At 39.1% G+C, this 16,534-nt stretch overlaps 2 protein-coding genes across 2 annotated transcripts; both read right to left on the bottom strand.

Annotated features, from left to right (window-relative positions):
• Window positions 1-1,080: 1,080 nt before the first annotated feature.
• Window positions 1,081-5,349, bottom strand: LOC139937380 (uncharacterized). The gene is made up of 2 exons (XM_071932502.1): window positions 5,128-5,349; window positions 1,081-4,766 (listed from the first exon to the last, which is right to left on the bottom strand). Exon 2 carries the CDS (start codon window positions 4,744-4,746, stop codon window positions 2,653-2,655), a length of 2,094 nt encoding a protein of 697 aa, XP_071788603.1. The 5' UTR covers window positions 4,747-4,766; window positions 5,128-5,349; the 3' UTR covers window positions 1,081-2,652.
• A 6,492-nt stretch (window positions 5,350-11,841) lies between these two features.
• On the bottom strand, window positions 11,842-15,246 carry LOC139937460 (uncharacterized). The gene is made up of 2 exons (XM_071932607.1): window positions 15,106-15,246; window positions 11,842-14,744 (listed from the first exon to the last, which is right to left on the bottom strand). Exon 2 carries the CDS (start codon window positions 14,722-14,724, stop codon window positions 12,715-12,717), a length of 2,010 nt encoding a protein of 669 aa, XP_071788708.1. The 5' UTR covers window positions 14,725-14,744; window positions 15,106-15,246; the 3' UTR covers window positions 11,842-12,714.
• Between the last annotated feature and the right edge of the window lie 1,288 nt (window positions 15,247-16,534).

The raw sequence follows: 16,534 nt of genomic DNA, 5'->3' as shown, positions 1-16,534 counted from the left end.
CAAACATACAGTGCAAAAAATATTATTCCTTAGCAAACATACAGTGCAAAAAAAAAATGTTATTCAAAATTAACCACATTTAATTATACTTGGAAGTCCCACTTCATTGATTGACTCATAAACTTGTACCCTCTGCTCAATTTGATATGGAGACTACCTAATCGTCGACTTCACCAAACTTAACTTAGCAATAATCTTAACACCCCTCGGCACAAAAGGACCATTTAATTCAGGGCCTTTAATGTCATTCATAATACATTGCACATTGTATTTCTTTAGGCTGTCAAATCTGTCTAAATAAAGAATATTTTGGCGCCCTCTTGGGGAATTAACCCCGGCAATAAAGGGTCTATGTACTTTTTGGGGGACAAAAAACACAATGTCCACAGATTAACATTAAACTTACACAGTTTGAAGATAATGATAGTAGAAAGCTTCCCTGAAAATATTACTTGCTGAGATGCTGTAGTTTTTGAGAAATTAGTAAAACAATGTCATGAAAACTTGTATTACTCAAGCTGCGACTAGTAATACCCATATTATAGACATGATCATGAGACGAAAATTATTTTAGCATTTTCATGGCATTGTTTTACTCATTTCTTAAAAACTACAGCACCTCAGCATCTAATATTTTCAGGGAAGCTTTCTACTATCATTATCTTCAAACGGTGTAAGTTTAAAGTCACCTGGAATTAGAATTTTTTTTCTTTCAAACATAAGAGTATATGCTTACGAACAATAAAACAATTTTTTTAGTAATTTTTTGTCACGATTTATATGTTTAAAAAAAATATAAAGTTGTTTGGGGGCTGACTCCGCCTACCCCTTTTGTGACGTCATTCAAGGCAGACTTTGCCTGCAATGCGTATAGTAAACACGCGTGCAAAGTACATATACGTCCACGTCGTGAGTTGGTACATTTCAAAAAGTGTTTTTCTGCATTCGTCAGCAATACACCTGGTCGGCATTGCCGGAAAAAAACCCTTTTTTTTTTTTTTTTAAACGTACAAACTCACGACTTGGTCCATACATGTACTTTGCAATTGTGTTTACTCTACGCATTACAGGCAAAGTCTGCCTCGATTGACGTCACGAACAGCGCCCTCTCGGGTCGGGGTCTACTCTTAGATTTGTAAATAACATAATAACTGATTTTTTAAAACCTTAGCTAACTGTTTATTCACATTCAACTCATCAAAACACATATATTAGTGACAAAAGCTTTATTTTGAAAAAATACCACTTCCAGGTGACTTTAATGTAAATCTGTGGACATTGTGTTTTGTGTTACAAAAAGTACCCAAATCCTCTTGTAGCCATTGGACACTTTCGGAACAGAAAAAAAAAAAGTTCACAGATTTACAAATAATTTACAGGGTTTACAGAAGGTTAAATGGTGAAAAACTTCTCTTGAATTGTTATTCCATGAAATGCTTTACTTTTTGAGAAAACATTAAAACAATTATCACTTCTCGATATCGAGATTTACTGATTTATTTTAAACAACTGCCATGACACTGTGAAACGTGCGGAAACAAGATTGCAATGCATAAAAACAAACAAAACACAACTGGGTTTTTTTTTCCTTCAAAAGGTACATTCGAAACTACAATAACTACGAAACTACAATAATATACAGTTTTTAATTTGATTATATGAGGATGGTTGAAAACCAATCCTTTACAGAATTAACATTGAAATGTTTATTTTAATAAACAACATTCATATGAGTTTTAGAAATGATGGGACTATATACAACTACTGTGCAATACCATGCTATTAACTATTATAACAAAATTGTTTTAAAATCTTTGAATTAATTAAATTCTAAACATAGAGTAACAGATGTTCTGTCTGACAGTTGTTAAAATACAACATGAATGTTTAATTGTTATCTGTTCACGAATAATATATGTTTAATGTTTCGACAACAATCCTTATGCTTTTCAGTTTTACTTGTTCTTTACATCAATGAGTTTCAAATCCTATTTAAAAATGCACTGGACACATTTAGTAATTGCTTAATATATATAGCATCAAACTTTCTTGATAACCGTCTGTACAATCGCTCCAATTAAATGCAATTGAATTAAAATTAAAAAGAAAACAACCCATTGCAGCCAAGGGTCGATTTTCAAATCTTTAACAACATGAACAGCAATTAGTTTTGTAAACAACCAGCAAACACAAACACCATAATGCAAAAATGCAAGCCATTACCAACAAAGGATCAACAACATGAGCTTAACAACGTTTGAAACAGGAGGGGATACGCTTTGCAACAAGGAGATAAAACCTTTACAATTCTTAAATGTTGGTTTTACGAAATCTACCATTATCCTTCCCCTAAAGGAAACACTATGCTATGATTGGTTTAGATTGCTATTTAGCAGAGGAACTGAGTCCAGCGACTACAATAATAGATCAATGGGGACTGCGCTTTTTTTGTAGCGCTCTATTCTGCAGCGCACTTTATTTGTGCAGTGTTTTTGGCGGGAATCTACTCGAGTTTAAAAGGAAGCCAGTCATGGTACCGGGACGGCGGTATACTTAACTCTCTCCGGCTATCTTTACTCAAAGAGCAAGTTGTCCTTGCTCTAAACCAAATAACGAAAGGTCTTGAGAATTGTTTTCCGGTCTGATATTTTACTATACTCTTTGATATAACTTTGTGCAGTTCTCGCCAACCACTGCAAGGTGACCACGGGGAGTGTATGTGACGTCATGGAAGATATCATTAGAACGGGCTAGGATTGTGGGGTCAGTACCAAACCTATAATGACAAATGCAGTGCAGCGTGGGTTGCGCGAACGGTGAGCTTGTAAAGCTTGAAAAGCTTCGAGGAATGTGAGGACCGAATGTTATGTCCTGCTGTTGTTTAGTTACCCCAAACGCGCTTGGTGGAGTGCCGCAACTGACCCCAAACGTGCTTGATGGAGGGCCGCCACCGAACAAGGTGCTAGGAATCTGCTGCACTGCACGAATACCGTCACTAGTCTTAGCCGGCTGTACTGCACTGGTGGTGACGACTTCGCTCTCTTTAGGCACTATATTGAATATATTAGGTTTTGGTTCCCCCTCATATACAACATAGACACCACCAACTTGGTCACAACAAATCCCATACGGAGTGGCATCTAAATATCTAAAGAGTGTCTGACATTTTGTGTCATTTAAATAAAAACACATAAGTGCACTCTCATTAGGACTGGTGTAAATGATTCTCTGGTTACTCATGGCCATGTATTCATCAATCCCTGGAGCAGACAGTGTTCTGATGAGGGATCCATCGGGGTTGTGTAGAGAAACCTCTTCCTCGTCTTTATAACCCACTGCTATCAGATTGTTCTCATCTACTGCAAGGCATGTGGGTTCACTGTCAGACTCTTCACCTGGAGTGAACTCATGAAGAAGCCGACAGTTTGATGCAAATGTTTTGACATTGGGACCATCCAAGATAATAACATTGTCGTCTTTGTTCACAGCAAGTGAAATGGGGTTTTCTAAGTTACCACTGAGCCATGACTTACCATAAGTTTGCAAAATGTTTCCATCTGGTTTCATTACTGTGAGTGTTGCATCTTCTTGGCCCATTACAATCATACAGTCTGTGGAAAATGCTCCAATACGTTCCCCACCAACTTTGGCTGTCAACATTTCCCCCCAATTTTCTTTCAGTAAAAGTGTCCCCATCTCACCTTTCATCCCATGTTTACTTTCCTTGAAACTTAGGAAGGACAGATCATACGTCAAATCTTCAGCTTCTTCTTCATCTATGTTGATGTAGTCATGAAGATGTTTTTGTCTGTTCTTAAGGATTTTTAGGCTCTCGTAAGCTGTGTTTGAAGATTGTACTATCTTTAGTGACTCCTTGGCAAAAATAGGTTTTGCTAATATTTTACCCTTTTTACTGCCTGCATCTGAAGCCTCTTGCAAAAGGTTTTTCTCCATGTTTCTGATTTTGGAAATTTCTCTCTCTGCTTTTTCAGAAATTTGCCTCTTTGTTTCCTTGATCATGATACCAAGATTATGTAATAAAAGCTCTAACCTACTGGTTAACTTATAACTACTTCTATCTAGCTGAGAAGCACCATCTATAATTTCTTGAAAGCTTTTTTCAGTAGCACTCTTTATATCAACGATTGTGTGAATTGATGCTCGGTGCTGTTTTGCACATACTTTGCAAATTAGTTGCTCACACGTCATACAGTAGAGGCAGAGCTCTTGAATGGGATGGATGTCACATCTTGAGATGTTCATCATTGATTCAGTTTGGGTTTCATCAACTTCTTGCAATTCAGCCAAAGTTTTGATCTCGTGATTCTTCAGTGCAGCTAAACGTTGGTGTGCTTTCTGACACTCCAGACAGAGATAATGTTCACAATTCAAACATCGTGAAATTGCCGCGTTTTCTTCATCACAAGCTTGACACATGACCTTTGACTCTTCACCTTGTGAAAGCTGTTCCTGTTTGTTGACCTCCTCCACCAGGGCAATCAGAAGGTTGTTGCTTTGTAATCCAGTCACTCCATCGAGTGGTAAGATGGTTTCTTTCTGACACAGAGGACATTTTAGTTTATTAGTGTCAGGATTTTGAGTTTTCTTTAGTTCTTGGAGACATTTGAGGCAGTAACTGTGTGAGCAATCCAGGTTTTTGGGTTGATTGTAACGAGTGCAGCAGATGGAACACTCCAAGTGTCCCTGACTTATCTTCACTGACTCTACAGTAACACCTTCCGCCATCTTGTACTAAAGAGCTGTGTCTGTCGAGTGAAAAAAATGAAGCAGAATTTGGTTTACTGAAGGAAAAGGATTTAATATTTCATTTGTTTAGTTCTGTCGATAAACCCAAGAAGACTGCCATTCCAATAATCCATTGAATATTCACCCCACTCTTCATAAAGCATCGTTGTTTTTCGTTTTGTGAATTTGCTTCACTTATAGCCTGTGTAGTTTCATTTTGAAAAGCAAAACCATTCAACCCTTCCAGAACTGTAAGTTCAGTCAGGAACCCACATTTCATCCAAAACACAACTTTGTTTTAATTTTTGTGTCACCAAGAAGCTGTATCAGACACTTATAACTTGATGAAAATGAAATAGAGTCAAATTTATCCCAACATACCTTATCTGCTTAAAAAAGGACAGCTACTTTTCCTGGCTGCTTTCATGTTCTATGTATTCCCATCATCTGGACTGTGCTGAAGGTATGACGACGTAGAAATTACCCATGCATGTGAATTCCAGGATCTTGATGTAAAATAGCACTCTGTTGTTACGCAAATAGCTGCAACTTTTGTGTACCATTGACCTTGTATTTGGGCTGTATGACATTTCTGTTTTGATAACACACCTTTGTAAGGATTGATGCAGTATGACTGGTAAACATCACTGCGCTGTGGGGGTGAACCTAGGTTATCCTACAACTGCATTATTTACATCAATACACAAGTTTCATTCAAACTTTACATTTTAAAAACACCCCTGCCCCTAGAATAAAAGAAATTGTAAACATAAAGAACGGTTGCAAAATATATGACAATTCTCACATGATGATAACATTTTGCATTTAGTTTTTGTTTGATATTTTGTTTCTCTCCAATGGAACCAAACAACGAAAATATCTTACAAACAACTGTTTTTCAATTCGACACATGCTATCTTTATTCTACTTGTTTGTAGCATTACAGTGACTTTATTTTACAACTGCATAAAACATATTTATTTACATTACATAGTCACATTTTCTTTCAAAAAGAAAAATCAAAACATTTTCCGCCTGGAATGAAGCATTTGCAAACGATAACAATGTGTTCAAACGAAGATATTAGTTTGCAATTTTTTTGATTTTTTCCTCTTCTTTTTGGAATGATGTACAGAAAACGAAAGTCAGACCACACAAACACGTTTTAAAATTTGATGTAAGCTTGATTCTACCTGTTTTATTTTATTATTAACATAATACATGTATAAACAAAACGGTTATTCATTTAATATTGCAAGGCTGTGCTATAGTCATTGGTAAATATCTCCCATGCTCGACTTTGCCCTCTTGAAGAAAATGCCATAAAACTATTAAAATCAAATCTACACATCGATCTGTGTGATTGCAATGCGTAAAAACAAACAAACCACTGATTTGTTGCCAAAAGGTACATTCGTTGCACTCTTCTTGTTTTCAGTTTACAAATAAACAAGCAACCTGTTGTCATTTCTTCTTATTAGGCTAATTATTATTAATGGTTTATTTATTCTGAATATGCTAATCGAGATGACGGTTTACATGCATTTTAACACATTTTAAGTATCGCTGCCAGTTTGATTGAAAAAGAAAACAGTAAAGAAAAATGAAAGGTGCGTTACACGAGACAATTTTCTAGAGCATATTTTTCATTTAGTTTAGGAAAACATCTCTTATGCATGGACCATTTAATTAGTTTCTTCTTCTACTCACTACGAAACTACAATATACAGTTTTTAATTTGAATAATGTGGATGGCATGGGCGTCAATCGGGGGGGGGGGGTGGCAGGGGGACATGTCCCCTCACCTTTTGGAGGGTGGGGGACACAATATCAAATGTCCCCCCACCTTTTTGACCACCTTTATCATGAAGCCCAAGTTTTGCACTGTGTAAGACGAAACCCTGTGTCTCTATCTGGGCATTAATCCTGTGGGGAAAGGACGAAACAATATCCCCCCCTCAAAATTGGCCCTAGATTGCATCACAGAGCATCTAAAATACAAAGATTTCCCAGGCCCTTAATCGGGCCCGCACCCTGAGCCGTAAGGGCTTCTAACACGCATGCTCCATCGTTGACAGATTTGCACCCCCCCCTTGAAAGAATGGAAGGGACGTGTACCCCACCCCACCCCACACCATTTTCGAAGGGTGGGGGACACAGTATCAAATGTTCCCCGTGTCGTTTGACCACCTTAAGCATGACAATCGTGTTTTGCACTCTGGAACTGTGGAGCACTGGAACACAATATTCACACAGCTCATTGTTCTGTTTCGTTTGCCATTTAGCCGCTAAATGGCCTAAAGATTGCACCACAGAGCATCTAAAAATACAACATTTTCCCGGGCCATTGAGCGGGCCCGGACCCATGCCTTAAAGGTTTTACACTCACGTGCTCACTCTTTGACAGTATTTTCCCCTAAAACTTGGTTCATAGATCCGCACTAACTTGTAGATGCTGTCAACCCAAAAGATTCTACTGCTGCTCACATTTTACAGATGTTCTGTTCCGTTCTGTATGCCTCTTATTGTTCTAAGATTGCACCACAGAGCATCTAAAAATACAAAATTTTCCCGGGCCATTGAGAAAAGCCGTAAAGGTTTCGCACTCGTGAACTCACTCTTCGACAGATTTTCCCCCTAAAACTTGGTTCATAGATCCGCACTTGAAAAGGCTGTCAACCGAAAAGGTTCTACTGTCTGCTCACATTTTACAGATTTTCTGTTCCATTGTGACAGAATGATTTGCCCCATAAAACTTGTGTCTTAGGTCTGGTGATAATAGGGATGAAACGCCGTCTGAGCATTAGAATGCAGAAACAATATGGATATAACGAAGCTATATTTGAGTTGCTTTTTAGGTACAATTAAACCATGATAGCAAGAATAGGTTAAGGCCCTCATTCTGCACAGAAAGAAGGCGTTTGCATCAGGGGACACACAGTTGAGGAAGTCACTGAGAAGTCAGGTCATAAAAGAAATCAAGAAGGCCAAAAAATCCCACAACATCAACAAGGTGAGATATCTGCAAAGGACAGAACCGGGAAGGTGGCATAAGGAAATCAGATCATTTGCCAATATGAAAAAGTCTGAAACCTCCATTCATGTACCAGAGATCGATCCAAGTGATCATGCTGCTGTTGCCAATGCTATCAACAATCATGGCCAGTTTTTCCCAAGTGCAACAACCAATCAGGTTAAATGAGCTACCGGCCTATCTGCCAAGTAGCAAGCCACCTCCCCAGATTCAACCGTGGGACATTTTTGAGGATTTGAAGAGGGTGTCTGTTTCCAAAGCCGGGGGGCTCGTACAGGGCACTGTTCCTAATCAATGGAAAATTGCAAATGTCATCCCTGTACCCAAACAGCATCCCCTTCAATGGAGAAACTTAGGCCAATTTCATTGACATCAAGTTTAGAAAAAATTGCTGAAGGTCGTGTAGCCAAACATGTGCTAAAGTCAATCCAACCTCTTGGTGATGACAGACAGTATGGTAACCGTAAGGGTATGTCAACCACACATTGCCTAATTGATGTCTACCACCAATTGGTGTCAAAAGCTGAGAAACCTGGCAACATCAGTACTCTCGTACTAACTGATTTATCCAAAGCTTTCCATGTTATTGATCACAACATTGCTTTTTCTAGTCTTTTGAGCATGGGTGTGGCGCCAAATGTTGTGCAGTGGGTGGTTGACTTCGAATCTGGTAGAAAGCAAAGGGTCAAATATAAACAAACCCTCTCCGACTGCATAACTTTAATGGGTGGTGTCCCACAGGGAACAATCTTAGTTCCAATTATTTTTCTTGGCATCATCAACAGTGCCCAGGAGGAAGTCAGGGATACGGACGTCCATGCATGGAAGTATGTTGATGACCTGACATTGAGTGAGAGTAGAAGTTACGGCAGTCCAGGTACCATCCAAGATAGTTTGGACTCCCTGTATCAATTGACAATCGATACCAAACTGAAATTCAACCCATCAAAATGTCAGGTCATGCAGGTGTACTTCGGACGAAAACCCATCCCCGACGTGGATGTCCGTATCTCTGACCAGAAACTCGCCATCGTGGACAAGGTCAAACTACTGGGGGTAATTATTGATCAAAATCTTAAATGGGAGGGCCAAGTAGACTCGATGTACAAAAAGGCCAACAGAAAGCTGTTCATGCTTAGGAAGCTGAAGGATGCTGGACTAGACGCTGAAGAGCTCATCACGGTATACAAAGGCTATATTCGCCCAGTCCTCGAATATGCAGCCCCTGTTTGGAATGCTGGCCTTACCCAGAGGCAGGTGAACCACCTCGAGAAGATCCACCTCAAGAAGATCCACCTGAACCACCTCAAGAAGCGTGTATGTCACTACATCCTCTCTAAGGACTACACAACATACCACGATGCTTTGTCTATTCTTCAATTGGACTCCCTCCAGTCTCGAAGAATCAAACTCTGCCATCAATTTGCAGAGAAGGCAAGCGCTTCTGTGAGATTTTCGAGGTGGTTCCCTGCGTCTGTAATCAACTCAACAATTCAACTGCGCCGACGAGCCAAGTTTGGACAGTTTAACTGTAAAACCAACAGATTCGAAAATAGCCCCTTGCCCTACCTCACCAAGTTCCTGGTCTTAAATGTATGTAAATGTAGTCAAACTGTTTGTATATTTTTTTATCAAATGTTCACTATGTATTTTCTATTGTAAAGCTTTTTATTAATTATTGTAATATTTTTAATGATTGTAAATTATGTCGCAATTCAGCGGTATGCTGCGATGCCATTGTTTAAATAAATAAACCATAATAGGTGCATCATAGCTTGAAATAGGCATTAAATTCCAACATCTGAGAGGGGGGAACATCACCCCTCAGATTCACTAGATTGCACCAGAGAGCATCTACGAGCTAAACAAAATTAACGCCGTTAATGTTATGTCCCCCCACCTTTCAAGACGGATTGACGCCCCTGGTGGATGGTCGAAAACCAATCCATAACAGAATTAACATTGACAATCATATGAGCCGGGGCCCTAAAGCGGGCACCGGACCCCACGCCGTTAATGTTATGTGCCCCCCCCCCCCACCTTTCAAGACGGATTGACGCCCCTGGTGCAAGACGGATTGACGCCCCTGGTGGATGGTCGAAAACCAATCCATAACAGAATTAACATTGAACTGTTTTTTAACAACAATCATATGAGCCTTTGAAGTTATGCCACTATTTTATACAGCTACTGTGCAATACCATGCTATATTATAACCAAATTGTTTTAAAATCTTCGAATTAATTAAACTCTAAACACAGAGTAACTATTCTGTCTGACAGATGTTAAAATATAACATGGATGTTTAATTATTAATTTTATACGAATAATTTGCTTATAAATGTTTCGTTACCAGACCCTATGTTTTTCAGTTTTACTTGTTCTTTACATCAATTTGTTTCAAATCCTTAAAAGGCAATTGACACGTTTGGTAATAACTCACATATAATATTTTAGCATCAAAACGTACCTGGTAACTGTCTACCATCATTTTAAGGATTGAAATTAATACAATTGAATAGGTTTATAAAGAAAACAACCCATGACAGCCAAGCCTCGATTTGCGAATCTTTAACAACATGAACAGCATGTGTAACCTAGGGAACCAAAGAAAAACTGCTGGTGAAAAAAAGATTATTTGAAGGTACAAATCAAGTAGTTAGGGTGTCAATAAAACCTTCTTTTTTTCAATTTGACCACATTTGACCATAGTTACGGAATGTGACACATATGTCACATTGGGTGATTAAGCACACACATTTAAAAAAAAACCTTAGTTATAAAGTAATGTATGTTACAAGGTTACGATTTACAAACAGTTTACAATCAATGTTACTCATAAGTTATCACACGCGCGCTCGTGGAAATACGAAAAAATATAGCGCCTTTGCGTCCCATATCGGACTCGACCTTTGGCCTCGCAGACGCGCTAGATTTTGTTCATATTTCCATGAGAGCGCGTGTGTTATAACGCATTTATCTTCAAGCAAATTTGGCGTGTGACATAGAACACACAATACGCAGGTAGTGACATGGGCGCGTGCATAGACCGTATTGAATAACCGCTTCTCCGCTTCGAAAGTCGCCATTTTGCAAATCAGGGCCCAATTTCATGGCTCTGCTTACCGCCGAATTCTGCGCTTACGATCACGATTCCCCGCTGGACGTGCTAGGGCCGAATTTCTGCGCTAGCCTTGTAAGCGTAGAATGCCTAGTAACGTGGAGTACGCACGCGCACAAGCCAAAATTCGCCGCTTACCCGTGAAATACGCTTGCCGTAAGCACAAAATTCCCTGCTTCCGTAAGCGCCGGTTCTGTGCTTACGGTAAGCAGAGTCATGAACGTGGGCCCTGATTGGAGGATAAGCGCGTACTTGAAGATAACAATAATTATAGGTACATAGATATAGAATTAAAATAACTAGATCGGCCGCGCGTACATACGCGCCATTGCCTGTGTAGAAAAAGATTTTGTTCGCCATGGACACGGTAAAAATTTCACGTTCGAAAGGCAACGCGCGAAAATGAACACGAGAGATAGGCCTTTGACGCGCTAAATGTCACGTGCTGACGGCAAAAAGTCACGTGCTGACGGCAACGCACAGAAAATGTACACGGAAGATAGGCAATGGCGGCCCCCATGCCAGAACCCGCGTATGTACGCGCAGCCGATCTAGTTGTTCTACTCTATATCTATGTATAGGTATCACACGAGTGCGATTTACGCAACAGTACATTAGCGCAATACGCAGAGTTAGAAAAGCGCAATATCGTAATACGCAAGGTGTGATATGGTCAGTTTGACATTTATAGGTCCAAAATCGCCTAATTTGGAATAAGTCTTGCGTTACACTTGAGAACGTACAAGTTAGAAAGCACCCAATCGCAAAACTCATTGCATGGTTGGTTACTGATTTGCCACACAGACGCTATTTAGGCATGTCTTCCATGCCCAATGTGACAGAGGTGTACACATAATTAGTAAATCACCCATATCTATAGAAATAAAAGTTATTTTCCTGTATAATCTTTTCTTCTCATTCATTCATTCATTCATTCATTCATTTTTATTAAAAAACCAACTGGCAGCTCGAAGCTGAATAATGTGGCATTACAAGATAACAATATTGATAAAATTAGCATAGATAAAACACACAAAAATTGCACCACCGCGGGGTACAAAGGAACATTATATAAGAAGACGACACAATCTCTCCTATATACTGATCATTATTATATGTACTAATTATTGCATTTTAACATAATTTCTGTAAAAAAAACGTCAAAATGTCAAGTGTATCTTTCAAGTGTGTATGGCTTGTTCGTCAAACTTCTAGAGGTCATGACCTGGTCTAAAATTTCTATATCCGTCAAAAGAGGGGGCTATTATGTGACACAGAGTTCACTTTGGGCTTTGATGGGTGTTTTGATGGGTGTTTTGATGAGGGGTTTTTAGTTTTTCAATTTTTAATGTTTTTCTTTTTAAATGAGACACCACATGGGGCTCCTCAGGGTTTTAAACAACCAGCAAACAAAAACACCATATGCAAGATTGCAAGTAATTACAAACGAAGGATGAACAACATGAACACAAACAACGTTTGAAACAGAAACGAAATCTACCATTTTCTCGTTTCCTTAAATGAAACACTTTGCTCTAATTGGTTTAAATTGCTATTTAGCAAAGTAACTGAGTCAACGACTTCAATATAGATCAACAGGGGCGCTCTTTTTGTAGCGCTCTATTCTGCAGCGCACTTTATTGCGCAGTGTTTTTTGGCGGGAATCTACTCGAGTTTAAAAGGAAGCCAGTCATGGTACCGGGATGGCGGTATACTTAACTCTCTCCGGCTAACTTTACCCAAAGAGCAAGTTGTCCTTGCTCTAAACCAAATAACAAGAGTCTTGAGAATTGTTTTCCGGTCTGATATTTTACTAGACTCTTTGATATAACTTTGTGCAGTTCTCGCCAACCACTGCAAGGTGACCACGGGGAGTGTATGTGACGTCATGAAAGGTATCATTAGAACGGGCTAGGATTGTGGGGTCAGTACCAAACCTGTAACGGCAAATGCAGTGCAGCTTGGGTTGCGGGAGCGGTGAGCTGCCACCCAAGATACCCTGAGCCGGCTTACTAAACAATGAACCGGTACTCGGAGGACGTGCTACTCTACCAAAACTGAAACCAGTCGGTTGTGCACGTACTGAACTGCTGGTGACGACTCCACTCTCTTTATTAGGCACTTTATTTAATACATTGATATCAGGTTTTGGTTTCCCCTCATATACAACATAGACATCACCAACTTTATCACAACAAATCCCATACGGAGTGGCATCTAAATATCTAAAGAGTGTCTGACATTTTGTGTCATTTAAGTAAAAACACATAAGTGCACTCTCATTAGGACTGGTGTAAATGATTCTCTGGTTACTCATGGCCATGTATTCATCAATCCCTGGAGCAGACAGTGTTCTGATGAGGGATCCATCGGGGTTGTGTAGAGAAACCTCTTCCTTGTCTTTATAACCCACTGCTATCAGATTGTTCTCATCTACTGCAAGGCATGTGGGTTCACTGTCAGACTCTTCACCTGGAGTGAACTCATGAAGAAGCCGACAGTTTGATGCAAATGTTTTGACATTGGGACCATCCAAGATAATAACATTGTCGTCTTTGTTCACAGCAAGTGAAATGGGGTTTTCTAAGTTACCACTGAGCCATGACTTACCATAAGTTTGCAAAATGTTTCCATCTGGTTTCATTATTGTGAGTGTTGCATCTTCTTGGTCCATTACAATCATACAGTCTGTGGAAAATGCTCCAATACGTTCCCCACCAACTTTGGCTGTCAACATTTTCCTCCAATTTTCTTTCAGTAAAAGTGTCCCCATCTCACCTTTCATCCCATCTTTACTTTCCTTGAAACTTAGGAAAGACAGATCATACGTCAAATCTTCAGCTTCTTCTTCATCTATGTTGATGTAGTCATGAAGATATTTTTGTCTGTTCTTAAGGATTTTTAGGCTCTCGTAAGCTGTGTTTGAAGATTGTACTATCTTTAGTGACTCCTTGGCAAAAATAGGTTTTGCTAATATTTTACCCTTTTTACTGCCTGCATCTGAAGCCTCTTGCAAAAGGTTTTTCTCCATGTTTCTGATTTTGGAAATTTCTCTCTCTGCTTTTTCAGAAATTTGCCTCTTTGTTTCCTTGATCATGATACCAAGATTATGTAATAAAAGCTCTAACCTACTGGTTAACTTATAACTACTTCTATCTAGCTGAGAAGCACCATCTATAATTTCTTGAAAGCTTTTTTCAGTAGCACTCTTTATATCAACGATTGTGTGAATTGATGCTCGGTGCTGTTTTGCACATACTTTGCAAATTAGTTGCTCACACGTCATACAGTAGAGGCAGAGCTCTTGAATGGGATGGATGTCACATCTTGAGATGTTCATCATTGATTCAGTTTGGGTTTCATCAACTTCTTGCAATTCAGCCAAAGTTTTGATCTCGTGATTCTTCAGTGCAGCTAAACGTTGGTGTGCTTTCTGACACTCCAGACAGAGATAATGTTCACAATTCAAACATCGTGAAATTGCCGCGTTTTCTTCATCACAAGCTTGACACATGACCTTTGACTCTTCACCTTGTGAAAGCTGTTCCTGTTTGTTGACCTCCTCCACCAGGGCAATCAGAAGGTTGTTGCTTTGTAATCCAGTCACTCCATCGAGTGGTAAGATGGTTTCTTTCTGACACAGAGGACATTTTAGTTTATTAGTGTCAGGATTTTGAGTTTTCTTTAGTTCTTGGAGACATTTGAGGCAGTAACTGTGTGAGCAATCCAGGTTTTTGGGTTGATTGTAACGAGTGCAGCAGATGGAACACTCCAAGTGTCCCTGACTTATCTTCACTGACTCTACAGTAACACCTTCCGCCATCTTGTACTAAAGAGCTGTGTCTGTCGAGTGAAAAAAATGAAGCAGAATTTGGTTTACTGAAGGAAAAGGATTTAATATTTCATTTGTTTAGTTCTGTCGATAAACCCAAGAAGACTGCCATTCCAATAATCCATTGAATATTCACCCCACTCTTCATAAAGCATCGTTGTTTTTCGTTTTGTGAATTTGCTTCACTTATAGCCTGTGTAGTTTCATTTTGAAAAGCAAAACCATTCAACCCTTCCAGAACTGTAAGTTCAGTCAGGAACCCACATTTCATCCAAAACACAACTTTGTTTTAATTTTTGTGTCACCAAGAAGCTGTATCAGACACTTATAACTTGATGAAAATGAAATAGAGTCAAATTTATCCCAACATACCTTATCTGCTTAAAAAAGGACAGCTACTTTTCCTGGCTGCTTTCATGTTCTATGTATTCCCATCATCTGGACTGTGCTGAAGGTATGACGACGTAGAAATTACCCATGCATGTGAATTCCAGGATCTTGATGTAAAATAGCACTCTGTTGTTATGCAAATAGCTGCAACTTTTGTGTACCATTGACCTTGTATTTGGGCTGTATGACATTTCTGTTTTGATAACACACCTATGTATGGATGAATGCAGTATGACTGGTAAACATCACTGCGCTGTGGGGGTGAACCTAGGTTATCCTACAACTGCATTATTTACATCAACACACAAGTTTCAACACACAACTTTACATTTTAAAAACACCCCTGCCCCTAGAATAAAAGAAATTGAAAACGTAACGAACGGTTGCAAAAGATGTGAACATTCTCACATGAGGATAATATTTTGAATTTAACTTTTGTTTGATATTTGTTTCTCTCCAATGGAACCAAACAATGAAATAATCTTACAAACAACTGTTTTTCAATCCGATACATGCTAGCTTTATTCTACTTGTTTCTAACATTACAGTGATTTGAAAACATACAGTTGTTTACTTGATTATATGGAGGGCTAGTGATTGATAAACATTACCCCATGCTTGACTTTGCCATTCGGTTTAAAGAAAAACTTTGGTAATGATTGAATTAAACAAAGTATAGTTTATCCTACAACTGCATATATTTATTTACATACATTACGCAAACAGGTTATTTCAAACATAAAAAAAAAAACAGTTTTCAGTTTACAAATAAACAAGCAACCTGTTTTGTCATTTCGTCTTATCCTTGCGAGCAGCACCCCTCTTCAATTTGCACAAGCAGCAACATGGGAGCTCACGAAAGGCAGCTTCTATTACGCGTATTGTGGGTTGACACACTCCCTTTTATGTCTATATACAGATGGAATGGAGGTTTCCTAGCTACTAAACCCAGCCCCTCCCCCTGCTCCCCCTCTCACCCCACCCCACCCCACCCCACCCCACCTATCAATACAGCATTAGATCTGCACACAACACAATGGGCTTATGCTTTGTACACAAATGAATAAGCTTCGGCTGAAGCCCAAGCTATTCCACAATATGCCTGACATGCTTTCTGATGCTTGATTTCTAGACCTTAAATTCTAAATCTGAGGTCTCGAAATCAAATTCGTGGAAAACTATGTCACTTCAGAGGGAGCCGTTTCTCACAATGTGTTATACTATCAACCTCTCCCCATTACTTTTGCCAAGTAAGGTTTTATGCAAGATGTTATTTTGAGTAATTTCCAATAGTGTCCACTGCTTTTAAGTGTCGCTGCCAGTTTCATTGAAAAAGAAAAAAAAAACAGAAAAAAGAAAGGTGCGTTACTCTATACAATATCTTTAGCATATTTTTTGTTTGTTTAGGAAA

The sequence above is a fragment of the Asterias amurensis genome, chromosome 5, assembly GCF_032118995.1.
Source record: "Asterias amurensis chromosome 5, ASM3211899v1".
NCBI lineage: Eukaryota > Metazoa > Echinodermata > Asteroidea > Forcipulatida > Asteriidae > Asterias > Asterias amurensis.
The sequence above is the reverse complement of the archived record's forward strand: the minus strand, read 5'-3'. Positions and strand labels throughout refer to the sequence as shown.